We start from the raw sequence: 27,032 nt of genomic DNA, 5'->3' as shown, positions 1-27,032 counted from the left end.
GCCTCGGCCTTTAAGTATGACATCACCTTGTCTTCATTTCATAGGAGTGAGTGCTGGAGCCAATCCCAGCTGACGTTGGACAGAAGGTCGGGTACACCTTGGACATGTGGTCAGTCTATTTGCAGGGTCACATTCTTGCTCAGATTCACAGCGACAGGACCCTTGCATTACTGTGATCAATGAAAAAATATGAGCTATGTTAATTTATCATAACTGCTGTATTATCAAACCTGAGATATACAGAATACTTAAAAAATTCGCAATATAATATGAAAATATATATCCAACTACTACATCTGCATTGTCTTCAATAGAATGTAAAAAAAGGGTCTTTATTTTATTTCAAACATAAGATAGGTTGTCACACTACGTTTTTTTTGTTTTTGTGAAAAGCTTTTCCACCTGTTAAATGAAAGGTGTAACCATGAACTTGTGTAAAAAAATGCTAATGTCACACACGTTTAACTAAATACTGTTAGCAAGTAACTTCTTGCATTCTCAAGAGCTCAAAATAGAAAATAGAAAAAAGTTCTTGGCAGTTGTATAAGAAGTATCTTAAAAGGGCCAATACAACATATACTACTTTTTCTTTGCCTTTTTGTGAAAGTCCAGTATTGTAATTACAATGAAAATTTATTATTAAAAGATTTCAATATGTAATGAGGTGTGATACATTGGGTATCTCAGTGAAATGTTCCAACTTCTCTTCAGCCGTCTTTGCTCTCATGTTTGCTGCTGCTGCTGCTGCTGCTGCTGCTCCAGCATGACTTCACAGGTCCGTCCCAGTTCTCCCAGTTTGACCTTAGCGTACTCTGCTCGGTTCAGTGCCATCTGACAGTCCTTTCTTGCTGAGTATGTGGAGCCCTCATGAGGTTGACCAGTAGCAACCTATGGAAATAAACAGGAGAGTTGCCTTTATAAAGCACTTTGATGTATGATGCAAGATATCTCTGCAAATAACAGATTTTTCCAGGTATCTCTACACTATAGACCTAAACCTAAAGCCTATTGTCTGAAACAAATGTATGCTAATATTAGAGTGGTGATCATATAGAGTAACAATGCATTCACTTTCTAACCCTAACCCTATAAGACTAGAGACACGATCTACAGCTTATTTAGTTCAACCAATCATGTAATAATATGGTGTAAATTATATCACGACGAGTATTATAACAATATAATAAAGTTAGCATTATCTGATGGGGTTTAGACAGCGTGGGAGTATACATCACCCCTCTGATGCTCTTCATGAAAATGTTATTGATTGTTTCTGAAGCCCATCTATGGGACAATTTATTATTATATAATTAGCAATACATCTTAATTGTCGAGTTAAGTGACAGAGAAAAACCTGAACTAATAAGTTACATCTATTAGTTGTTTATATTTTATTGTATTTGATTAGTATACGGTTGAATTCAATTTTAAGGTGTTTTCTGACCAGCCTTCCAAATGATATCTTATATGAAAATATTGATAGGGATATATTGAGCAGAATATTCAAAGCTATACATATAACAAATGTTTATGTTGAGGTGAAACAGCCTCTGAAACAATACTTGTACCATGAGGCACTTAAGTTATGTTGGACAAACAAAGAAAAACTACTACTATTAGAATGTGTTTGACCTGTGTGAGGTAGCGGATTTGGGTGCTCAGTTCACTCTCCACTCGGGTGACAGAGCTTTGGAATTGGACAAGCTGTCTGTCCAGGAGGCTGGCATTATGTTTGTCTTTGGAGAGTTCCAGAACTATATTACCTGCAAGGGTAAGGAAACAACAATATACAGTATCAATTTAGGACCTTACACTGTGACCATGACAAAGGCATCTCATGCCTAAAGCTCCTGGTAAAGAGATTGACGAGAGTTGAGTTTATCAGCCAGGATGTCAAAATAATGTGCTCAGAGAGGCTGAAAAGCTCTGTGACAACACTTTTTCCCCTTTCATATTGTAAGTCTAATTGGGGAAAATCTAATGCATGAACCAGCCTAAGCTACTTTGCAAGGCAAAGGTGGGCTTTTAGGGACACTGAAGTCAACATGGAACTGAACAGCTAATAGTTAACATATACTCTTTTAAGACAATAGATAGGTGAAACATGACTATTAGTTCAAGATTCATTGTGTAGATTTTAGAGGCAAATAAATGTGATGATGCATGTTGGCATTTATAAAACAATCCTGGACTGATTTCCATAAAGGTTTCTGACCAACATAAACTGTTATTAGTTCACAGTAATTTCATGATTGTTACCAACTGAATATCCCTGAATGTCCCCTTCATTCCCCTGTCATGCATGTAAGTTTATGTTTGTATAAACTTCATCTCCTCTACAACTTAGCTTACTTGTGTTTTGTGGTTTACTAACACTTAAATGCATGGGTGTATAGCTTTAGTATTCCTACACACCTTGGCTTTAAGCAACCCTGCACTTATTGTGTATCATGCAGATTTAAATTAAACAGCTTGACAGCTTCTGAAGGTACAGTGTGTAGAATTTAGTGACATCTAGTGGTGAAGTTGCATGTTGCAGATGAATACCCATCACCTCACACACCCTTCACAAACATGTAAGAAAACCTGTGGTAGCCTTCAGTTGTTATAAAAAAAACTCAAAAAGGTGTTTAGTTTGTCCTGTCTGGGCTACTCTAAAAAGAGTAGCTATCCATTGTGAGGATCCACTCCCAATGTAAATATATTGTAAATAAATATATATTTAAATATAAGGGCCCAAACTTGGGTAAAGAAAACATCTATTTGTACAATTTAGATCATCACACACTACTGAAAACATCACTAGATCTTACACACTGGACCTTTAACCACATGATGAAGCCTCTATGCAATCAAGAGCGCACAGACAGACAGAGACAGAATGAGAGAGAGAACAGAGGGCATGACACAATATTTCATATTTATACTGTCCAATCTTGCATACAGACTGACACCTACCAAACCAAATTAGTCAGCACAGCAATCACTAATCACCTATGTGTGGTCATTACAAAATGTTGTGGGACGAGCGCTGATGCACAGATGTTTTTCCAGCTGAAGCAGTTGTGGTTCTGCACAATTTTAAGAACTGTCACACATTACATCAGAGATTCCCTTACCTTGGCCTGGAGTGGTCTTCAGATGGTACCCAACCTTCAATAAACATTTTGATCCTTAACCACAACAATCTCTAGTTGATGGGTCAGAAGTAGTGGCCAAATCACTGCCTCCTACTCCAGGCTTCCAGCTAGTAAGATTCCTCTTATGCCAGAGCAACCAGGATGCGGCTTTTCACGCAGCTGTGTCTACGGACTCATTTTAATTTATGGTTCTCCAAGGGTTGCGCGTGTTGCAAAGCAATTCACCGCCAGAACACTAGGCGGAGTAACGTTTTTGGTCGAAGACTGCCTTAGGGACACCTTCTTTGTGTGTGGCAGTCGTCGTCGACTGTTTATTTACATTGCCACTGCTGCTTCTCATAGTCTTTTTCTGGCAGACAAATCCACCAGTCAATGACGGGTTATACAAGTGGTCATACTTTCGGATCTCTTCTGCCAAACGCTCTTCTATTTGGTCCATATTCGTTCTTCTAAATCTTCCGTGGTTTCTGCCGGTATTATGGGGCATGAAACCGGAATGTGACTCTGGAAAAGATGTAGTTAGCAGACCAATCACAGCCTTGGGGGCTGCGTGAGGCTTGCGTAGCTTTGTCGTATAGTCAGAAAAATTGGTTGTAGCATTCAAGCACGTAAGATGCATGCAAGGGGCTCCTGCGCTTGCGTGTCCCTGAAAACGCAGAAGCATGAGCCGGCCTTTATCGTCACTCATTCCAACCTTCGAACAGTATGTTTTTCGTGTCTGCCCTCTGACTCCAACTTTGGTCATCGCATTCCACACTGATTGAGCTGGGAATCATCAACACCCCACCTCTGCTGTAAACAGCCATGATGTCCTCCCTTTGTCCTGATAATCCTGGACCAGCTACTGGTACTTGGCTTTTTTTTGCTCTCTGCTGCTTCCTAACAGCCCACAGCTCACAGGATTGTTAATTCCACCAAATTGACTTTCCTTCTCTCCTGAGACCACATCACGTTCTCTTGCAAATAGAATCTACTTTGGGTTGTGGAGTTTTTTCCCAAGGTCTGACCTAATTTCCCGTCTCCAGGTGGACTGCAGATGGTTTTGTTTTGCTCCTCCTGGGATTGTGGGCTTCTGACCGTCTTTCACTCTGTTTTGCACCCTATGTCATCGTATCTCTGTTATCTCCAGCCACAGCACATCAAGTTATGAAGTCGTCCAGTAAAGTGTGAAGTTGGTGAGATCCTCTGCCCACGTTGTGTCCAGGAAAACTGGATACTGGACTCAGTTCAGCACAAAGATCACAGATCATAGATCTATAGAATCTTTTTCAGCTGATTATTCATCGTCATGGGACAAAAACTCATTGTGATTGCGTTACCGCAGTATTTATATATTTAGAGCAATCGGACCGATTACCTCACATCAGTGGATCCTAACCTCCACTCTGGGATATTATTTGGAAAGTGAATAGTTTTTCTTTACTTTTAGTAAGTGATCTCAAGTGCGCTCTGTGCCCTCTGTGCGCCTGATGGCACAGTAATTTGATGATACACTGTACACAGTGTTAGAAGATATTATTAAAAACTATTAATGACTCGGCTCTGTAACTCCGCTTTTTAATAGAATTTGAACATAATTTGCTGGAAGTTGTTTTATATATTTTACAATGAAAAGGTTTGTGTGGAATAGATATGTAGCACAAGCACAACTAAAGCTGTTGGTTTTAATGTCAATGATGAAGTGAATCAATAATCTGTCTTCAGTTCACCACCTCACACGTCTGCACCTCACAATCCCTCTTCCAGGACAGACAAAAGTGCAATAGATTCCATGTGTAACGGAGAACATCAGAAAGATGAGGGTATATGCAGCATTAAATAAACAGTTGTAGCATAATGGAAGGTAAATTAATTGATGGATTATTGTCAGTAATGGTAGAGTATCTATTAGCCTACAACAAATTCCATGGTAGGGTCATATACGCCTGTGTGAGATGTGCATACTTAAAGCATGACACAAAAATAAAAATTTCCACAAAGAATGAAATCTGTAATTTAGATCGACACTGATTTATTCCTAACTACTGGCAAAATGAGAATCGACGACAAGCACCAAGCATCAGATAGGGACACACAACATTTTTCGGGAGGAATTTTTCTAGTTAATATCTCAAATAGATACAGTGGTCCACAACAATATACAAAACAAAGATCTAAAGATACATCAAACATAGTGGTCTTGTATACTTTACCGGCACACTGCAGGATCATCGCTATCTCTTTTTCTACCTCCTCCAGAGCTCTGAGTCGCTCATTAGCCATCACTGAGCAGCAAACCGCTTCTTACAATAGCTCTCCAAGGACAAATAGTAAAAAAGATTAGTCCAGACAGCCCAGCTTGGTGTAGACAGGGCTAGTATAAATAAACCTGCTTGGTTACGACTAAAACACATACACTGAAACGACTGGATCTGCTCAACAACTCAGAGCTCACAAAATATACGTCATACAGTCGCTCAGTGATTACGTCAGCCTGACGGACAGGCAAAATGGCTACATCGACTTGGCAGCATGGCTCATCTGCCATGCGACTAACCGAGGGTTTGGTGTCGGTTCTGAAAGAACACCGTCCAGAATATTTACCTGCTTTGTTGGCTAGCTACAGAGAACATGGCGTATTCCCGACACAGGTAGCGGTCAAGCCGGAGCAGCTCAAAGCTTAAAACGAGTTCCCTGTTAGCCCGCTGTCGCTGTGCAGCATCTGCTACAGGCTTTGTTTTTCACTAAACAGGCATCTGGAGTTACAGTAGCACAGTGTGGCACAGAGGTTTATGTGGCTCTTTACTGTGTTTTTGCTCCTATTGATAGTTAACGCCTGTGTTTATTTCTGCAGGGCGCGAGCGCCGTCGGGGGTCTCGTGGGTTTTAGCAATGCCAAGCTGGGCTCGAGCAAGACCAGGTGAGAAAAAAACAATGTTTCACGTCATCTGTCGTAAGGTTTCAGTCATTGCTAAGGTAACGTTAACACTGGTAACGATGTAAGGATACTCTGTCATATGGCCAGTATATGCATCAGCGTTATTTTCAGTGTTCTGTATCTGTAGTGACGTTATCTTGTGCATCAAATGGCAAAAGTGAATAACTGAAAGACTAAACACGGAAAATATAATTTATGTTGTGAAAGAAAAAAAAGTCAATTGATTTGTTAAGAATGTTCACACTAATGTGTATGATTACTATAGTGCAGTCGTGAGAAATAGATTTGGTATCAAATTATCTTTAATTTTGAGGTACATCAGTTGAGTAAAATTGTATCAGACATTAGGCATTACAGTTGTGATAATTACCGATGTGAAGGAAAAGAGCAACAAAAGTCCTATGATTATTGAATGCTGTGTTTTTGAGGCATACCTTGTGTGTGCAGGTTTGAAGGGCTCTGCCTTCTCTCCATCCTGGTTAAAGACAGCTCCAGTTCTCTCTTTGAGCAACACTGCCTTTCCTGGCTGCGGTCCCTGCAGCAGGTCATACAGGTACAATATGCATGGACACAGACACTTTTGTTGTTGTCCAGTCCTTTTCAATCTGTGTCTTCCATAAAACTTGAATTGTTCCAAATTGAAAGCCTGAAAGACAACACAGCCCAACTTCTTCTTTCCTGATTCTTCTCCCTTCGTCCCTTTCTGTGTCTTTTGTTGTTCTACTTTAGTCTCAGGCTCCAGTTCAAACCATTCAGCTAGCAGTGAACATTCTGAAGGATTTGCTACACTACTCATCCCAGTTAGCAGAGCTCGCCAGGGAAGTTGGACTCAACTCCATCCTGGGCATCCTGACTTCTCTTCTGGGACTCAAGACAGAGGTGAGGGAACAATGTAGTGAATAGTTTTACATATCAGGGACTAGGGCTGGGCGATATGGAAAAATATCTTATCACTATAATTTTTTTCTTATCATTCAGTATCCATATATATTGTGGTATTAATTGAACAACCAGAAAATAGTTTTTTTGTTTATGTACAATGTACTGGTTTTGCACAAACGTTTTTTCTTATGCACAAAACTGATTTTACTTCCTCGTACAATCATCCTGTGCCACTGCACTATATACATTTTTTTTTTTTAACAAACCACTACAGTGAAAAGGTGTATACAATGTACATACTCAGCATTTTATTTAATTTAAATAAAAAACTAGGGCTACGTTGTAGCACTAACGGGACCGAGCACACAGGCGGTTTCAATCTGATGTGATCGGGGAAGAGAGAGCGTTCGATGACCAAGCGCTCGTCTCCGCGTTGCATGTGTTTGGGCACTGCGGCAAGGATAAATGCTTCACTTCCGGTAGCCATAAGGTTGCGCTGTGATTTTAACTCGTGGTGTCTTTGTAGATGTCATCAGGTCGCGTCTCTGGTCTAACATGTCTAGTTTGGACTTGATTGAACCAAATAAGGCTGAGATACAGAAGCTTGTGTTTCTATGGCGTGTAATCATCTTTGACGCCAGGCCACGGTCACGTGGTATGACGAAATGTTAAAATTCAAATAACTTTAGATCTCCATCTTGTTGTGAAGACACTCATCTAAATTTTAAGTTGATCTGATGAAAGCCCTACAACAAGTATGTCAAAGTAAATATGCGGAATATGGCCAAAATGGCCACTAAATCCAAAATGGCGGGCTTCCTGTTTACTCTAGCATATATCCAAGAGACTTATTTCTTTGTCATGAAAAGATACATGTCCCTATCGATTTTTGTAGATGAAGGCCAATCGTAGTGCCGGGGATACCCTTTAGGGGGCGCTAGTCAGTCATTTTGCCACGCCCATTCCTTAAAACCATCTGAATGTTTTCAGGGGGGGGGAGCTGTTGATACACACAAGAAGTTTGAGGGAGATGGACCCATGAACACGGAAGTTACAGCGATGCCATGGCGTGTTGATGAACTTTGATGCCACGCCATTAATATGGCGTTTGACGAAAAGTCACAGTAATCTTATATCTTCATTATCAATATCTTGAGAACCATTTGATACAGTTTGACATGGTTGCGCAAAGTGGATGAGGAGGAATACTTCCAAGTGTAAGACCTTCCAAAATCAAGACATTTCCTGCTGCCACCAGGGGGCACTGTGATTTTAAGTCACGATTTCTGTGTCGATGTCATCAGGTCGGAATTCTTGTCTTATATGTCTAGTTTGGACCTGATTGGACCAAATGAGGGGCTTTTCCGTAGGTGGCGCTGTTGAGCTATTTTGCCGCGCCCATTTCCAAATTCTCCAGCATATGTAAATTTACACCACTTTCTAATTTACTGCAGACTTTAGAAACTCTTTGAGCATGGGAAAGCCCTCAAAAAGCCCATTCACTACGCTCAGAGTAATCGTTACAATTTCATTAGGGCCTCCCACCGGAGGTGCTCGGGCCCTAATAAATATTCTGTTGCCTTTTATATTGCTCATTCTGAAGGGTCTGCTGCTGTAACAACTGAATTTTAAAGGTTTTATCTTATCTTAAATCAGCGTCACTGCGCTGAGGTGCACTAGTCAATTTACTGGTCAACAAGTGACTGAAGTTTTCTTATCACTCACACTTGGAACTGATCTTTAGAAAAACCTGCTGAATTCATATTTATTTTCCATGGCGTTGCTTCTTCTGCAACAAAGAAGTGAATACAGCGCGCTGCGTCATAATCAGTGGAAGGAGCGTGTGCACGTGCTCGCACACACAAACTGATAATCACATGGGATATTCACCATCTAGTCCTATATTCTAAAATAGTTATTAATCGATGGTTCAAATCAGGACCCCGAATCGTTTCCGTCTCTTTAACTCTGATTTCCTGAATGGTCGCTTCACGTTATGTCTCATGTTGTGGGGCAGGTTTAAAGATGTCATAAACTCTAGAGCAGAGGTCTTCAACAGGGGGTCCGCGACTCCTAGGGGGTCCGCGGAGGTACTGCAGGGGGGACGCGAAATCTTTGGTTGATTAGACAATTTTTAAAATTTTTTATAATTTTTTTTTTTTTTTTCCACGAATTAAAATGTCTTTCAATACACATTAACATGCATCCAACATATTGTGAGGCTGATTTGACCCTCTGCCTGATTACCTCCATCCATCCAAGGTTAGATAAGTTGTGTGCTACCCATCAGGGTCCGACATCTCACTAATGGGAGTATGTGTGCCATCCACAGATAGCTTGAGGATTCACTGTCTCTTCTACATGTATGTTAAAAATAAAAACATGAATCTGTGAATTACTTGAATAGCTCTGTGTTGTATGCAAGATGTACAGTGGGTACGGAAAGTATTCAGACCCCTTTAAATATTTCACTCTTTGTTTCATTGCAGCAATTTGCAAAAATCAAATTTTTCAAATTCAAAGTAATTCAAAGTTCATTTTATTTCTCATCAGTGTACACTCAGCACCCCATATTGACAGAAAAAAAAAACAGAAAAGTAGAAATTTTTGCAAATTTACTAAAAAAGAAAAACTGAAATATCACATGGTCATAAGTATTCAGACCCTTTGCTGTGACACTCATATTTAACTCACATGCTGTCCATTTCTTCTGATCCTCCTTGAGATGGTTCTACTCCTTCATTGGAGTCCAGCTGTGGTTCATTAAACTGATTGGACTTGATTAGGAAAGGCACACACACCTGTCTATATAAGACCTTACAGCTCACAGTGCATGTCAGAGCAAATGAGAATCATGAGGTCGAAGGAACTGCCCAAGGAGCTCAGAGACAGAATTGTGGCAAGGCACAGATCTGGCCAAGGTTACAAAATAATTTCTGCAGCACTCGGTTCCTAAGAGCACAGTGGCCTCCGTAATCCTTAAATGGAAGAAGTTTGGGACCACCAGAACTCTTCCTAGACCTGGCCGTCCAGCCAAACTGAGCAATCGTGGGAGAAGAGCCTTGGTGAGAGAGGTAAAGAAGAACCCAAAGATCACTGTGGCTGAGCTCCAGAGATGCAGTAGGGAGAAGGGAGAAAGTTCCACAAAGTCAACTATCACTGCAGCCCTCCACCAGTCGGGGCTTTATGGCAGAGTGGCCTGACGGAAGCCTCTCCTCAGTGCAAGACATATGAAAGCCTGCATAGAGTTTGCCAAAAAACACATGAAGGACTCCCAAACTATGAGAAATAAGATTCTCTGGTCTGATGAGACCAAGATTGAACTTGTTGGCGTTAATTCTCAGCGGTATGTGTGGAGAAAACCAGGCACTGCTCAACACCTGCCCAATACAATCCTAACAGTGAAACATGGTGGTGGCAGCATCATGCTATGGGGATGTTTTTCAGCTGCAGGGACAGGAGGACTGGTTGCAATTGAAGGATGATGAATGCGGCCAAGTACAGAGATATCCTGGAAGAAAACCTCTTCCAGAGTGCTCTGGACCTCAGACTGGGCTGAAGGTTCACCGTCCAACAAGGCAATGACCCTAAGCAGACAGCTAAAATAACAAAGGAGTGGCTTCGGAACAACTCTGTGACCCTTCTTGACTGGCCCAGCCAGAGCCCTGACCTAACCCAATTGAGCATCTCTGGAGAGACCTGGAAATGGCTGTCCACCAACGTTCACCATCCAACCTGACGGAACTGGAGAGGATCTGCAAAGAAGAATGGCAGATGATCCCCAAATCCAGGTGTGAAAAACTTGTTGCATCATTCCCAAGAAGACTCATGGCTGTACTAGCTCAAAAGGGTGCTTCTACTCAACACTGAGCAAAGGGTCTGAATACTTATGACCATGTGATATTTCAGTTTTTCTTTTTTAATAAATTTGAAAAAATGTCTAGATTCCTGTTTTTGTATGTCAAGATGGGGTGCTGAGTGTACATTAATGAGAAATAAAATTAACTTTTTTGATTTTAGCAAATGAAAAATTTAAAGGGGTCTGAATACTTTCCTTACCGACTGTATGTTTATAAATGGCAGTGGCATGGCCCCCCTGGACCTTGCACATGTTTAAATTAAAAACATGAATATATGAACCCGTGTAATATTTGAATAGCTTAGTATTGAATGCACAATATCAGGGTAGTTATGTTTATACATGGCAGTAGGCCCAATTTAATATAAAACACAATTTCATACAATATATATAGTAGGGGGTCCCTGCTCCATCTCTCCACCTGTTTGGGGGTCCTTGGCCTGAAAAACGTTGAAGACCCCTGCTCTAGAGAATCAACCAAAGTCAACATCAGTCCCTCGACATGTCCTAATAACTTGTGATGGTGTTTATTGTTGAAGTGTAAAGTGAGCGCAGGTCAGAGGGGACCTGAGACTCTGACACAGGACGACCAGCCTTAAATGAGCGTCTGTCGTGAAGCAGCGGTGTTATAATTATTCATCGGTGGAAACCCGCTATAGCAATGAACTTAGTGAAAAACATGAATCAATATGTTCTGTCACTGCATCGATAAAGAGTCGTCCATCTTTATGCAGGAGCACTTGTGCTGCTGCTCCACCTGTGTGTGTGTGTCAACCTGATATGACGTGGCTGTAATTCCAGCCACATGATTGGTTTGGCGCGGTGCTATTTTCATTATCATTGGTTATTTGTGTTGTCTGTCAAAACATGGATGTGATGAGTCCTATCAACTTTATATCGACATGTCTTAAATTTTTATAGAGGAAAAGTTATATTGCGGTAATTATCGCTATCATTTCATCACTTTCTCCATTTCCCAAGCAGCTCTCAGGATCCATACCTTGTCCTGATATCTTAGGAATTTACTAGTGCTGTCAGTTAAATGCATTATTTACAGCGTTAACGCAAACCCATTTTAACGCCTTCAACTTTTTAACATGAGATTAACGCAGAGCTGCAGCTTCAGTATCTGTATTCGCCTCCAGTCTGACCTGCCCTCGCTTTTTTTTTACTATTTCGCTAACTAAAATATATTTTTTTAAGCTATTGTAGCGTCCCCGCTTACACAGGACACGGAACTTCTTCGTGGTTTAGTAACTTTTATTATCCTCTACACGAACATCTGCACTTCTCGCTCTTACTCCGTCACTCGCACACATCAACAACACTTCACTTCCTCATTGACCACCGATCCTCAAACAACCCCATCCTATTGGTCCAAACAGTCACATGTCCCACCCCGACCCCTTCACTGACCCTCAAGATATCAGAACGCTCCTTCAACACAGTGTTTTACTGAACATATGTCAAAACCAAACATAAACATAAACCCAGTCCGTTACACTATTAGGCTGCAGCTATATGTTTTTATTTATTTCAAAATAGGGTACTTCTTATTTCATACATTTTCCACAAATATGGGGAGGACTCAAATAGCCCTACAAAGTTCTGTGTTTAATTTATTTCAAAGTAGGCCGACACTTCCCTGTGTATTTTGCTTGTTTGTTATTTTGTTGCTTGTCTGTTTGAGTAGCTAGCTGAAAGCAAAGAAGTTGTTTTATTGGTAACCTTACTGTTACGGTTCATTGTTTCTGAAATAAGAGGCCTGACTGCTATGTTCACAGCAAACTTGAAAAAAATAAAATATTAAGCCATGGTTTAACTGCACTATAGGCTGAGTCCTTGTGTACCTGACATGTGAACCTCATAATTTTATTTTGTACCGCCCTGTCTGGCAATGTTGTTTTTCAATAAAATAAAACATTTGCATAAAGCAAGCCAATCCACTTTTCCATGTTGATAAGCGCGTTAAAATGAAAAAAAAATTATGGAAAAAAAGTAAATGAAGGGACATTTAGAATAGATACAAATTTGTGATAAATTGCGATTAATCGCGAGTTGACTGACATTAATGCGATTAATCGCGATTAAGTATTTAAATCGTTTGACAGCACTAGAATTTACCCATCAAGCGTCTTGGTGGTTTTCATTCTGGTTTGATCTGTGTAAGAAATATGTGAGCCTGTTCGAGTTTTAAAGGGCACCTATTATGAAAATGCCACTTTTGTAGTGCTTCTACACGTTATTTTGGGTATCTGGCATGTCTACCGTCCCAAAAACTCTGGAAAAAAACAACTCACACGATTTGTTGTGTTTCCTCTATGTCAGGAACTATGTGCAAGAGTGCGTCCAATGGGATTATTGGTTCGATGTACGTCACTAACGCCCAAAACCCAATCCCCCATAGAACTATCCCACCAATAGATGGAACCACCACAGATTTAAGAACCACCCACTTTATTGAGGTCCATCGTTGTGTGCCGCCATTGCATTCTTGCGAGCCTTGGAAACGCTTGGATAACATGAAACGACGAGTGCTGGGCTGCACAAATCCTCACAAAGCTGTTCATGTGACTCCAGCTTCAGAAGACAGAGCTAACCAGCCAGGGAGCTGGGTTGAGAGGCGGAGGAAACAGAGCCTGCGGTCGGGGTGAGTTACCTGCCACAGCTCCCTCCTCAGCTCGGGCTCCGGCTGATGCTCCGCGATCACGGAGGAGGCACCGCGGCTCCGTCCTGTCACGGTGCAGGAGCCGTGGTACCGGCTGCCTGCTCCGTGACAGGACGGAGCCGCGGTGCCTCCTCCGTGATCGCGGAGCAGGAGCCGCGGAGCAGGCTGCCTCTTCCGCGATCGCGGAGCCGGGGCTCCTGCTCCGCGTTCACGGAGGAGGCTGCCGGGGCAGAAGCCGCGATCTCACGATCAGCTGGGTGAGAGGCGGAGGAAACAGAGCCTGCGGTCGGGGTGATTTACCTGCCACAGCTCCGTCCTAAGCCCGGGCTCGCTGAGGGGCTGCTGGCTCCATGTCAGCTGCTCGCTTCTGGTGGATGTGTTTGTTTACGCCGAGGAGCCGGACCTCCGCTCCGCGCTCCGGCTCGCTCTCGCTGCCTCCACTAGCTGCCTCCACTAGCTGCCTCGCACTAGCTGCCTCGCTCTCGCTGCCTCGCACTCCCCCGCTGCCTCGCACTCCCCCGGCTGACAGACACACAGGGAGCCCGGCCAAGGTGCTCGCTGCACCGGGAGAGGTGGAGGTGCCTAGGTGCGAGGAGAGGGAGAGCGAGGCAGCCGGGAACGTGTCTATAGCCCCCACATCCCTTTGTCTGTCTATGTGTGTGTGCGTGTGCCTGTGTGTGTGTCTGTGTGTGCATGTGTGTGCGTGTGTCTGTGTCTGTGTGTGTGTGTGTGTGCGCTCGCGCTCAGAATATATGACCTGTATAAATAAATGAATAAATAAACACATACAATTATATACTGTATACACACATATCTAATGCATGTATTTAAATAAATGTACATCTTTATCAGATGGTGTATTAGTTTTGAAAATTGTAGCTTCAATGAAGAAACACAACAAACTGATACAGAAATATATGTAGGACAGTGACTTAAAATGATTTTAACAACCTCAAATATGCTAAGGGGAGATTTAAGACATGAAAGTGGATGTGTGAGTGACCGGGGGGGGGGCGGGTCGGTGAGAGGGGGGCGGGTCGGTGAGAGAGGGGGCGGGCGGGCACTCAAAACAGGTCAATCTGAGGAGGGCTGTTTTAGACAGGGTAAGAAGGCTGCTGTTTTAAATGATCCTTGTGGTATTTTGACCAAAAAATGTTACAGACATTTCATTAAGACCCCAATGAACCATATCAACTGCGGTGAAATGGGCATAATAGGTCTCCTTTAAGCCCTTTTGGAAAAGGTAAATGCAGTGTTTTTGGGAGAGTGGCCCAGAAAAAAGATGGAGGGTCTCCCTCACAGGACTCAGGGAAACCTACGATAATAAAAGTCCAACAAATTTTGGCCTAAAGCGTCCAGTTCAGCTATCTTGGCAGGCCGATCGATCGAAAATCTATTGTCATCGCGATCTAAATGTGCACGATACACTTTCGCATAAGATGGCAAAAACTGCGATAAATTGTGTTCCATACATCAAGCATTCATGCTCTTTGTGTCAATATATTCAGCCTATCGGATGGTATTTTTTGGCACCCTATGGGCAAAACTCAAAATGCTTTAGCACACCTATTTTACAATACGACAAAAATATTTAAACGTTTCATGGTGATTTGACAAATATTAGAGTAATAGCCAATGTCCCTCTAAGCCCCTCCCTTGGCAAAAGTTTATGGTTAAAAATGGCTCTGATTTTGAACGAATCGTGATAATTTATAAAATAAATGTGTATCTCAGTCTCACAATACTTTTTACTGAATTTTGGGCTCAGATTTCTTTCGCATTATTTGTATAACATGTCCAATAGATAAACACAGACAGTCTTTTCATGTTCTGCAGATTCAAACATATGGAGCTTTTTTCCCTTCTTTATTCAATACCATGGTCTTTCAGTTTGAGAGCATGACTTGTTGTGTTGTGAATTTATTTTCAGATTGTTTATTACTTTTCAACAAAACCCTGCCCTTGCACTCAAATAGCCCCTGTTTGCACATAAATTTGCTCCGCTTTTGCTCAAACTGTGTGCTTGCTCGCTCCAGCTTATGCTCTTCTCCGCCGTCGGACTGCTTTCTGTGCTTTTGTGAATCGTCTGCTCTCCGAATTCTGGGGCTGTCCCCAGGCTGTCCGAAATGCCCACGGATAGTTAGAAAAATCAGAGGTACAGGAAGAGCTCTCCGAGGTGCTCGGAGAGGGAGTTCCTCTGTCCGGGTCAGTCCGTGTCAGTCAAAACGGAGTAGCATTTATCGCCTTTAGAGTTCAGAGGTCAGACCCAGCTCCTCCTTTTTGTTCAAATATGTTACCGTCCGGCTCAGCCTGGCTCCAAATCGCCAAAAGATGGCGCTGATCAAATTCGAAACTCTCCTCTGCAACTAACGACTATTCTGATAGTCGATTAGTCACCGATTATTGAAACGATTAATTGACTAATCGGAATCTAAAAGAGACGGAAATTCTACTAGTGTGTCGACGTCTTTTGTAACTTAATGGGGAAGTGCAGGTTCAACAAAGCTTGGTTGAAAGAAGCACATTAAATGCATGGTTACAACCAGTGGAGGGAAATGTTTTTGAGGGCCACTGCACCTTTAGCAAGAAAATAGTAAAACTAGGAACATTGGGGGTAAAGGCTTTAGAATCAAATGCCCAGTCAGAATCACAAGAGAAGCACACACACAGTTCTGTGTACTGTTATGTTCAGTCATTATGTTGAACGGGAATACATTTAGTTTGCAAGTAATTCTGGGACTTCTATTCAAAGTGGTCTTAAAAAGGTTTTAAAAAGTCTTAAATTGAACTTGTTAAAACATGTAGGAACCCAGTATTAGTCGCATTGATTGCTTATGGTCTGGAAAAAGCCAAATGGGTTGACCCCTAAATTTAACAATATTTTGATAATATCAATGAACAGGATCATTTCGATCACAAGAATGGTAGTATAAAATTGTCATACCATTCCCTACTAGGGCGGCTGTGGCTGAGGGGTAGAGCGATCGTCCTCCAACCTGAAGGTCGGCAGTTCGATCCCCAGTCTGACCCATCTGCATGCCGAAGTGTCCTTGGGCAAGATGCTGAACCCCGAATGGCCCCCCATAGAATAACAAAGTGCTGCAATCAGATGCACTGGATGAATGTGTGTGTGAATGGGTGAATGTAAAAATTTACTGTAAAGCACTTTGAGTGGTCATCAAGATTAGAAAAGCGCTTTATAAATACAAAACCATTTACCATTTACCATTTACCTTTTACTGCTGCCACCAGGGTTTCCCCCAGAAAACTTGCTAAGCCTGGTGGTAGGGCCGCTAGAGAAGCCCACCGGCGGCCGACCAACGGCCGACCGTGTTTTTGTAAAAAAAAAATGTTAAAAGTTGAAAGGAATTTTGAAATTATGACAATTATGTGTTATTGTAAGACATTTATTAACAATACTTATTAACTAGTGCTGTCAAACGATTAAAATATTTAATCGCGATTAATCGAAATTTTTTATCTATTCTAAATGTCTCTTATCAACATGGAAAAGTGGATTGGCCTGCTTTATGCAAATGTTTTATTTTATTGAAAAACAACATTGCCAAACAGTACGGTACAAAATAAAATTATAAAGTGCACATTTCAGGTGAACAAGGAATCAGCCTATAGTGCAGTTAAACCATGGCTTAATATTAAAAAAAATTCAAGTTTGCTGTGAACATTGCAGTCAGGCCTCTTATTTCAGAAACAATGAACCATAACAGTTAGGTTACCAATAAAAGGTAAGCTTACTACTTCTTTGCTTTCAGCCAGCTACTCAAACAGACAAGCAACAAGATAACAAACAAACAAAATACACAGGGAAGTGTCGGCCTACTTTGACATAAATTAAACACAGAACTTTGTAGGGCTATTTGAGTCCTCCCCATATTTGTGGAAAATGTATGAAATAAGAAGTACCCTATTTTTAAATAAATAAAACCATATAGCTGCAGCCTAATAGTGTAACGGACTGGGTTTATGTTTATGTTTGGTTTTGACGTTCAGTAAAACACTGTGTTGAAGGAGCGTTCTGATGTCTGAGGGTCAGTGAAGGGGTCGGGGTGGGACATGTGACTGTTTGGACCAATAGGATGGGCTTGTTTTGGGATCGGGGCTCAATGAGGAAGTGATGTGTTGTTGATGTATGCGAGTGACGGAGTAAGAGCGAGAAGTGCACATGTTCGTGTAGAGGAAAATACAAGTTACTAAACTACGAAGAAGTTACGTGTCCTGTGGAAGCGGGGACGCTACGATAGCTTCAAAATATATATTTTAGTTGGTGAAATATTTAAACAAAAAGCGAGAGCAGGTCAGACTGGAGGCGAACACAGATACTGAAGCTGCAGCTGCCCAAGAGGCACAATTTCTTACGGTGTTTCTAAGTTGTTTAAAGTTTTATTAAGGTGTACGGCAACAAGGACGGTTCAATAAACGACCTGAACAGCAGTTAAGTCTCATCAATCTTTCGGGGGATCTGCTACACTGTCTTTGGTATCACGTTTCTGGTGCATAACATTTTTTTTTTTTTTTTTAAATAAATTAACAAGCGACGCTTAGCCTGGCGGTGGGGGGAGAAAAGCCTGGCGGCCCGCCAGGCCTATAGAGCACTGGAGGAAACCCTGGCCACGCTGAATGTGATCTTTAGTTGGATCTAAGGCAATCTAAGTTCCAATAAGTGTTTATAGCCTACATTACATATTGTTATTATAACTACTTATTCAAACATTTTGGTTATAATCGATTTAATGTACTATTACAATGCTTTATTCTTAATTATTCTATAAACTAATAATATAAGCTTTTTGTCCCTGCTTCACTAGTGTAAGCACTTGCAAGCCTTCTGGTTTTTTTTACATCATTAAAAAGATTTATGTTCTTAGACTCTTCATCATCAGATATCCCCTTGAACAATGTGTCTTAAAAATGTTAATGACTCAGTTAAAATTAATTGATTGAGTAATGAAGAGATTAATTTGGAATTCACAAGCATTGTTTCAGCCCCATAACTAAGACCAAATTTGCATCATTCTCCCTTTTCTTCTTGTGACCACAGTGTGAGCTGTCAGCCATGGAGGGAATGACTGCCTGCATGACTTACTACCCCAGAGCCTGTGGATCCCTCCGGGTAAGATACAAGGAGACAAAGAAAACTGGAATGAAGGAGTTTTTTTCCGCCATTAATAAAGTTTGCCTTATGTTTTGTTGGTAACACTTCTGTCATATGAAGAAAAAGATGAAAAACTTGAGCTGTCTGTTTTCTTATAGGACAAACTAGGAGCCTATTTCCTCTCCAAAATGGACAGTACAAACAAGAAAACAAAAGTGGTTAGTGATTCCCCCTCATTTTTTAAATATATTCTATATGTATATCTAATGTACTCAAATAATCCTTTTCCCTCTTTCTTTGTGACTATTGTCTGTTAGATGGGTTGTCAGTGCTATGGTCGCTTGCCCTGTCTGGGGGGTCTATTGGACAGAGGAATGGGTGCTGGCAGAGCTGACGGCTGGACCAATCAGATTCACTGCTTATTGGCATCAGCCAATGGCCTGTTGGCACAGATCTACCAAGGATCAGAAATGGGTAAACTTTCAGTGAAGCTGAAATTCTCTGTACAGCCAGAGTTCAATTCATATCTGTTCCTAACTTTATGAAACTGAGTTCATTGTATTTCACTAACAATAACATACAGAGACACATGTTTAAGGGTATGCATAGCCTGGGCATCTCTTGCTCCAACTTCCATTGGATACATGAAACAAAGTTATTCTGAGGTGGGAGTTTCAGACCTTGTTGACAGGGGCGTTGGTCAGGCCTTCACTTTCCCTCTGACGTCAAGGTCTGTTCAGCTTTCAGCCTCAGCTAACATCTGAATCATTTGGCTCTCTTAACCTGAGAGTACGAAACGTATGTAAACACTTTTGATGATGTGACCACAAAGTCTATGGCCTGAGTGTTTCTGGCACCCCATACACTTTGGAAACTATGCTTGAACATAATTTTCATTGTAGCCAATTCATGAGAACACAGAACTCTTTGCAACTAGCAGTTGCACTGCAGAGAGAACCTTTATTCTCCAGGGAGAGCTCCAATAGAGTGTTGCACATTGCCTCAATAAGAACTTGATTCAGAAATAGTGCATTGTGTTGAGGTGAGTCCAACTCTGGCTCTTTCCCCACTAGAGCAGAACATCAGGGTTTGGTGAATTGCCTATTGTCTGGCTCCTCCCATTGGACAGTTTTTCGCTCTTAAACACTACTAGAAAGTATTTCCACCGACAACATGGCTACCAATACTACTGTGACGGACAAACCCATTCAAACACAAACAAGTCATCTGGTGACAGATGCATAAATATTAACAATGGATGCATCATAAGGTTTGCTGATGACTGAGTTATAATAAGTCTGCTTGGTCGGGGGGGGGGGGGGGGGAAATATGTTATAAATAATTATTTGGAATGATGAACTGAATGTGTCTTAAACTAAGGGCATGGTCAGTGATCTTTGGAATGACTTGTCTTTGCTTGCCTCAAAGAATATATATATTTATTATGATTATAAAGTTCTATATTCCCATGGACTATCTTCTTTTAAAAATCCCAATCGCACCCTGATTCACTTGTGATTGACATGGTCCTAGTGGTAGTTGAACATGGCACAGGATAGATGTAAAAAATGTTGAGCAAAGACACAATTACTGGGAGCCCATCAACGAAGTACTGCAGTTGATATTTTACATGTGCCTGACCATGCACTGGTCACTAACTGCTCTTCAACAACATTGTATACTACTGATGTGATGCCACTTACGATAAGTTATGATATCACAGCAACAGCTTTAAAACCAAAGACCAAACTTTCTTTATAAACTAATGTTGAAAACTATTTTTAAATATATCAATTTTTTTTCCTATTCAACTTCTTACTGTTATAAACAAACAATGCTATTATATTACATTATATCATACTATTAGGATAGATATGGAGCTGGACAAAAGCTTTTAAATAATATAAGAACCATATACCTGTGACCTATATTAAAGGTGATATGACCATTCAAATTCAGTGCCCCCCCCCCCAAAAAAAAGTTTAGTTTCCATAGGTTGCTCATACGACTAAGCCAGCAACCCAAATTGCATTAATATCTGCAGTGATGCGGCCCAAAAATGAGAGGATTTGACATTGGCTGCATCCCCTTTGAAACAGTTTATTCTCTCTAACATTCCTTTTGAAATACAGAGCCATCACTGAGACTCTATTAAATATGTCTGTACTGGAAATGTATGCTTTTTTACCACCTGACATTTTTATCATTCTTCAAAAGATGAAATGCAAATATCCGCTAGTAAGTAAGTCAGTCACTCGACCACATGGAGAACGCCTGTTAGCTTTTATTAAGATGTTTGTTGGAATTTCTTCATGTGTTATCCCCTGGTTTAATGATTTTCTTGCTAAGAGTTGATTGCTTGTTGTTGATACAGATGGAACTGCGCAATATGAAGGTTCTGGGGTGGAGCTGGCTTTTCCTCATTTCGACCAATCCGATCCCCTGCTCCTCTTGCAGCTCCAGAACAGATACACAGCTCTCTGTATGGCACTTAAATACACACTAAGGTACAACACAAACAATGTCAAACTGAAATCTAACTTTCAAAATGTCACATCACCTAAACCACAATACAATCTTTTTGGTTATTATTATTGTGTCTCGCCATCAGAATATTTTTGGTATTCAAACATCTTCTGCCACTATAATGTAGTTTGTTGTGGTGACAGCACTAACTACTACATTTGAAATATTCAGCAGCAACATATCTTCCACAATCAATGTTCAGATAACTGGCCTCACTTTGAAGAGTTCTAATCGGACCTAATCTCTACCGAATAAAAACTGTTTACATTCCATGGTTTGTGAACTGTGTAAAAATGCTTGATCTTGGAGATGAGTAGGAACGCAATGCCCAGTCTTTGTAAGAAGGCAGAACCTGAAAGCTCCTGAATCTATGTACTTACTTGATAGGAGACACTTCTCAGAAAAGAAAACGTGATCAATATGTGTGTACCTGTACTGTAGTGCATTATAAGGGCAGAAGCATCATGCTGTGTAGTGTTTATAAAATAACTAAATTTGAGCCTAACCAGAATAAATCAGAACGTACACTGATAATTGTAGCATTGAACTGTTTTAACGTGAGTTTACAAAAAAGTCCTTTTTTAAAAATTTGAATTCAGAAATCATACAGAGCAGTAAAGTGTTTTGGGTTCCAGGTATTCATCTTGTTCTTCTCTTGTACCTGTCCTTCAGAGTGGATCCAGCCTCAGCTGTACGTCTGCCTGTCAGACCAATTCTCAACCTGGTGTGCCGAGCCCTTGCTGTCAGCTCCAAGAGCATAGTGAGTGTGCAAATGCTCTCACACCCACTCACAGAATATTTATGAATTAATATAATTTAGTGTTTCCCCTAAGATCGAGTTGTAGCACCTAACCAACAACCCAATTAAGAACAGTCATTTTCATTAAGATATTTGGAACAATTGTCCATACAATTAGCAAAATATAAAATTATAGAAATATATAGTAATTTACTATCAAAACTATGTACGTCACAACCATTATAAATACCAATGATTAAGTGAGAGAGACAGGAAATATACTATATAGATACAAATAAAATAGAGAATAAAATTATCTATACATAAACAACACACTAATCAAATAAAATTGCACAAATCCTCCTGGTCTATCACACAATACAAAAACTGAACAACATTCTATTGCACACTTATATTCAACTAAATTGCATAACTGCTAAATCCTCACCTGACTTGCCTTCCTAATGCAAAGTCGTCCATCAAATCATTCTGCCCAGTAATTACATTGTTAATAATAATAACAAAAAAGCCACTAAGGCATTCCTGTGACATGGTAGATCTCAGGTAGGCACATTGCCTCTAAATTTAATGCTAAAAGCTTGAAGGGGAAACACTGCAAGTTATGTACTGCCACCCTGTCTAGTGCCCCTGAGCAACGCACCTAACTCACCTAACATCTGCTCCCCGGGCGCCGTACACGGCTGCCCACTGCTCTGTGTGTCTGGAACCAGATGGGTTAAAAGCAGAGGTTAAATTTCCCCTTGCATGAGTGTGTCTGTGCATGTGTGTGGGATAAATAAATGTATCTTAAATGTATCTTAAATCAGCCAGTGCATTTTCATTAATTTTGGTAAATGACTGTGAAACAAATTGATTGATTGATTGATTGAATATTTATTTAAGCCTCGGAAGACACATTGAGGGATAAGACCCTCATTTTCAATGGTGCCGAGGGTACAATAAAAAAGTTGATACATTAAAAGTTAATACATTGAATAAATAGGAATGAAATAAATATGCATATATATATACACAGTAATACAAGGTATAAAACAATTCGTCAATAAAATACTATGGCAAAGTCAACCAGCAGTTACAGTCATTGCAGGAGAAGTCAGCTGTACATGAGACCAGACTCGAAAACTCTGTCAATGAAACAAATGAGCGCAACTTTAAAGATTTTTGGACCTCATTCCAAATGTAGGGTGCTTTATAATAGAAAGCTGTCTTTCCCAAGTTGGTCTTAACACGAGGTACATACAATGAAAGCCAGCTCTGGGAGCGAGTATTGTGGGTATTACAATTCCAGCTGATGAGAGAGGAGAGATATAGTGGCAGTAGCCCAATGATTGTTTTGTAAATATAAATCTTCCAATGACCATCCCTTTTTTCAGACAGGGCTGGCCAGCCAACCTTGTTATAGAGAGTACAGTGGTGTGTGCCATAGCGGTCTCCTGTGATAAAACGCAGAGCAGAATGGTATACAGCATCCAGAGATTTCAGTGTGCTGTGGGATGTATTTCCATAAATTACCTCACCGTAATCTAAAACTGATATAAAAACAGACTCAATAATACGTTTTCTGGCTTGGAAAGTGAAACAGAACCTATTTTGTTCTTAGCTTTTTTACGAGTTGACTCACGTGGTTTAAAATCGAGCTTCTCATCAACCCAAATGCCTAGGTACTTATAGCTGGTGACCCTTTCCAGAGTGGTACCATTCCTAGAGCAGAGTTTTAAACTGTTAAAATCAGTGCTTCTAGTTTTAGTAAAAATAATCCATTTGGTTTTGGCACAATTCAGGACTATCTTCAAGTCACTTAATTGCTTCTCTAGCATGTGGAAGGAGAGCTGCAGTCTATTTATAGCGGAGTCAATGTTGGAGGCACTACAATACAGAACTGTGTCATCCGCATAAAGATGAACCCGAGAAAGTGGAGTGAGTGTGGAGGCAATTTCATTGATATATATTATAAAAAGTAAAGGTCAAAGTACAGAGCCTTGGGGTACCCCCTTGTCAATATCTAAAAAAAGTGATGTTATTTTGCCCACCTTTACACATTGGGAGCGACCAGAGAGATAACTGTTAAACCACTGTAGGCTCAAATGATCAAAGCCGATAAGAGATAATTTGTGTAAAAGCAGATGGTGGTCAAGCGTGTCAAAGGCCTTTTGAGAGGTCCACAAATAGTGCGGCACAATGTTGCTTATTGTCTAGCGCAGTAATGACATCATTGACCACAAGGGAGGCTGCAGAAATAGTGCTATGTCGGGCTCTAAAACCTGATTGAGATGGACTCAAGAAAGACGATAATGATAAAAATGATTTTAGCTGGGTATTAATAAAGGATTCAAGAATTTGAGAGACATGATAATTTTGAAATTGGCCTGTAGTTGTTCATATTATTCGTGCTACCACCCTTGTGCAATGGCATTGATCATTATTCATATTTGACTTTGTGTGCCAGAATTTAACAGGAGACGGAAGTGTGAGGATGCTTGTCCTGCCCATCATACACACCAACACTCTGGAGGTCCTTTCAGCTCTCATCACAGTGTGAGTGTGGACACGCATTAACGCACACTTTTTGAGATCTTTATTTTTAAATTTTCATTATTGTTTTTTTTCTTCACAAATGTATATGTAATACGATAGACAAATCATTGTAAAGATACAAGCATGCAGGATATACAATTGTTAACTGGTACAGTGGAATTGATGTGTAGCTTCTTGTCTGCTCTGTGTGTGTATTACAGTGTACGTAGCGGCATGGTTCAATACACTGTAGTTCTACAGAGGCTGTTTTCTCAAACCCTGTCTTCCTGGGCACCTCTACATGAAGCCAATCTAGGACAGCAGAAAGCCTACAGGTAACTGCAGCACTACCGCCTGTGATAATTTTGTTTTATATCATACAAATCAACCTTATTTTTTTTAAAATTAACCAATATCTAAATTACAGGCACCAAAACTCCTATTGTGTGGTTACATGAGAACATTGATCCTCTTGCCAAAGCTGCAGCAGAAAAAAGGAAAAATCCATATTTATATTTGAAAGTAGAAACCTAATGAGCCGTATCATGTCAGCATCCTACCTTTCAATTTTAATTAGATTTACTGAATCAGGAATGCTATCAGTTATTCTAAAACTATTGCTTGCTAAATATTTAGGGATTACCTTTGAAGCCGTATTGAGATTACCATAATTTTCGGACTATAGAGCGCACCTATATATAGGCCGCATCTGCTAATTTTTTAAAGAAAAAAGAAATTGTACATAAATAAGTCGAACTTGTCTATAAGCCGCAGGTGTCCCTGTGTAACATGAGATGTTACAGGAAAGATTTTTTTAAACTTTTAATTAAATACATGCCGGTAACATCCACAACTACATATTAGGGCTGAACGATTTGGGAAAATAATCTTATTGCGATTTTTTCCCCCCAATATTGCGATTGCGATTTAATATGCGATTTTTTTATTTGATCCTCTTTTTTTCCCCAACAAAACGTAATGAATGATTTAAATATGACTAACACAATATTAGATACATTAAGAGTAAAATATTCTTTAAAATTATAGGTGTATTACTGCTCCCAAGTCAGTAACCGTTCCCACAACTGAAACATAGAATTTGCCTCTACTATACTTTGAAAATATTTTCTAAAATCAAAGTAAATAAAGTTATAAATAAAAAACGGAGAAATGCACAGGCCACAGAGTCAAACAGTACAACTGCATGTATGAACAGTTTCCTGAAGCTAATGAAATGGTCCCACTCCTCAGACTTTGGTTTTTAACCCTTTCGAACACAAGTCACGTTACAGACAGAGTGTGTGTGGAGCCCCACGCAGCAGACATGAGGCGGTCTAAAGACCTTGAGTGTCCCGTTCATGTCCGGGTGGTCGTGCAGCGGTACGGAGGCGCCGGGCCTCAGCAGGAACACCCCCATGCTGAACACCTCCGTCTCACAGATGTGCATGTAGGTGACCGGGGGGCTCGGGAGCCCCGCCGCCCCGGAGCTCGGCTTGCTTTTCCGGGAAGGGATTTTCAGGTCCGCCACCCGCACCGCGGACACCAGCGAGATGAGCTCTCTGTGTGTTTCCGCAACGTAGGTGATGCCGGCCTGCTTCGTTATCTTCTGGATCACGGAGTTTTGTTGTCCCGCCGCGCGGCATTCTGGCTGCGGGTGAGGACAGCAGCCCGGTGCCCTACTCTCGTTCGCACGTTATAATCGGGCACGTTGCGATTAGGAAATCGCGTTTTATCATATCGCGATTTTATCGCAAATGCAATTAATCGTTCAGCCCTACTACATACATACCGCAAATGCTTTTTTTCAGAACAGTGCTTTTAATATACTAAAGTTGTCTTCTATCGGAATTGAACAGCCTGAAGGTATGTTATACTTCGTCACAAATTTTCTCGGCGAAAATATAAGAACCTACCAGCAAAAGTCATTGATCGCCATCGTCCTCCTGTGAACTAAAACCATTGAAGTCCTCTTCTTCAGTGTTGGAATTAAACAGCCTCAGAATTGCTTCGTTGCGCTCAGTCTCTTTCATTTGCGCTCTCAATGTCACTTTCCTCCCGAGGCAAATCCGCCCTTGAGCTTGCGCTGTCCTCATCACGCAGCAGTCCAGCCTTTCTGAACCCGTTAGTGATGGTGAATTCTTTGACACTGCTCCACGCTGTTAGGATCCACTGGCAGACTTGAGAAAAAGTTGTTCTTCGCATGCGGCCAGTTTTTGTAAAGGATTTCTCACCGCTCATCAGAGCAGTGAAATTCGTTTGACCTAGCATGGAAAATTTCAGACTGAGAATGTGGCTGTAGGAATGGTTTCTCATGTCTCTTCTTGCATTCCACAGTTCGGTGCGGGTGTCAGTGTACAGAACCTTAGAGCTCTGGATCCAGGTGGCCGGGGCCTCTGCAAGCATTCTACAGGGAAGCCCAGGCCATTCAGAACTCCTATTCAGCCACCTGCTCAGTGACATCACACCAGGGGTCGACTCTGTCAAGGTCACTTCACTTTCCATTAAGTTAGTTTAAATGTTTTATGGGCACCATGTATTTTTGAGTAAGAATCAATTCGTTTTTAATATTATCTAGCAGTAGTATAGTTTGTAGCAGCAGGTTTCTACATTGTCATATGTAAAGGAAGCAGCATCAAGTATTTATTCCCTGTGTC

General features: G+C 40.9%; 2 protein-coding genes across 2 annotated transcripts in view; one reads left to right on the top strand and one right to left on the bottom strand.

The window, feature by feature from the left end:
- Positions 1 to 316: 316 nt before the first annotated feature.
- Positions 317 to 5,559, bottom strand: med11 (mediator complex subunit 11). Its single transcript, XM_061066558.1, has 3 exons — positions 5,333 to 5,559; positions 1,633 to 1,763; positions 317 to 888 (listed from the first exon to the last, which is right to left on the bottom strand). The coding sequence occupies exons 1-3, from the start codon at positions 5,400 to 5,402 to the stop codon at positions 724 to 726; spliced, it is 366 nt and encodes a 121-aa protein (XP_060922541.1). The 5' UTR covers positions 5,403 to 5,559; the 3' UTR covers positions 317 to 723.
- A 70-nt stretch (positions 5,560 to 5,629) lies between these two features.
- The window catches only part of pelp1 (proline, glutamate and leucine rich protein 1), a 32,789-nt gene continuing 11,386 nt past the window's right edge, over positions 5,630 to 27,032 (top strand). Inside the window, exons 1-12 of the mRNA XM_061066201.1 lie at positions 5,630 to 5,770; positions 5,974 to 6,038; positions 6,504 to 6,609; positions 6,786 to 6,935; positions 18,525 to 18,596; positions 18,737 to 18,796; positions 18,896 to 19,052; positions 20,953 to 21,085; positions 21,777 to 21,864; positions 24,311 to 24,399; positions 24,600 to 24,713; positions 26,713 to 26,863. Coding sequence (XP_060922184.1) covers positions 5,630 to 5,770; positions 5,974 to 6,038; positions 6,504 to 6,609; positions 6,786 to 6,935; positions 18,525 to 18,596; positions 18,737 to 18,796; positions 18,896 to 19,052; positions 20,953 to 21,085; positions 21,777 to 21,864; positions 24,311 to 24,399; positions 24,600 to 24,713; positions 26,713 to 26,863 — 1,326 coding nt within the window. The remainder of the gene's footprint in view (positions 5,771 to 5,973; positions 6,039 to 6,503; positions 6,610 to 6,785; positions 6,936 to 18,524; positions 18,597 to 18,736; positions 18,797 to 18,895; positions 19,053 to 20,952; positions 21,086 to 21,776; positions 21,865 to 24,310; positions 24,400 to 24,599; positions 24,714 to 26,712; positions 26,864 to 27,032) is intronic.

This window comes from Limanda limanda, chromosome 22 (genome assembly GCF_963576545.1).
Source record: "Limanda limanda chromosome 22, fLimLim1.1, whole genome shotgun sequence".
Lineage (NCBI taxonomy): Eukaryota > Metazoa > Chordata > Actinopteri > Pleuronectiformes > Pleuronectidae > Limanda > Limanda limanda.
Note: the sequence above shows the minus strand (reverse complement) of the source record. Positions and strands in the feature narration are given on the sequence as shown.

Excerpts from the sequence above, each read along its gene's own strand:
- med11 (XM_061066558.1), bottom strand. The coding sequence starts at position 5,402 with ATGGCTAATGAGCGACTCAGAGCTCTGGAGGAGGTAGAAAAAGAGATA. Across the intron at positions 1,764-5,332 it reads GATGATCCTGCAGTGTGCCG|GTAATATAGTTCTGGAACTC; the intron begins GTAAAGTATACA and ends TTACCCTTGCAG. Across the intron at positions 889-1,632 it reads AAATCCGCTACCTCACACAG|GTTGCTACTGGTCAACCTCA; the intron begins GTCAAACACATT and ends TTATTTCCATAG.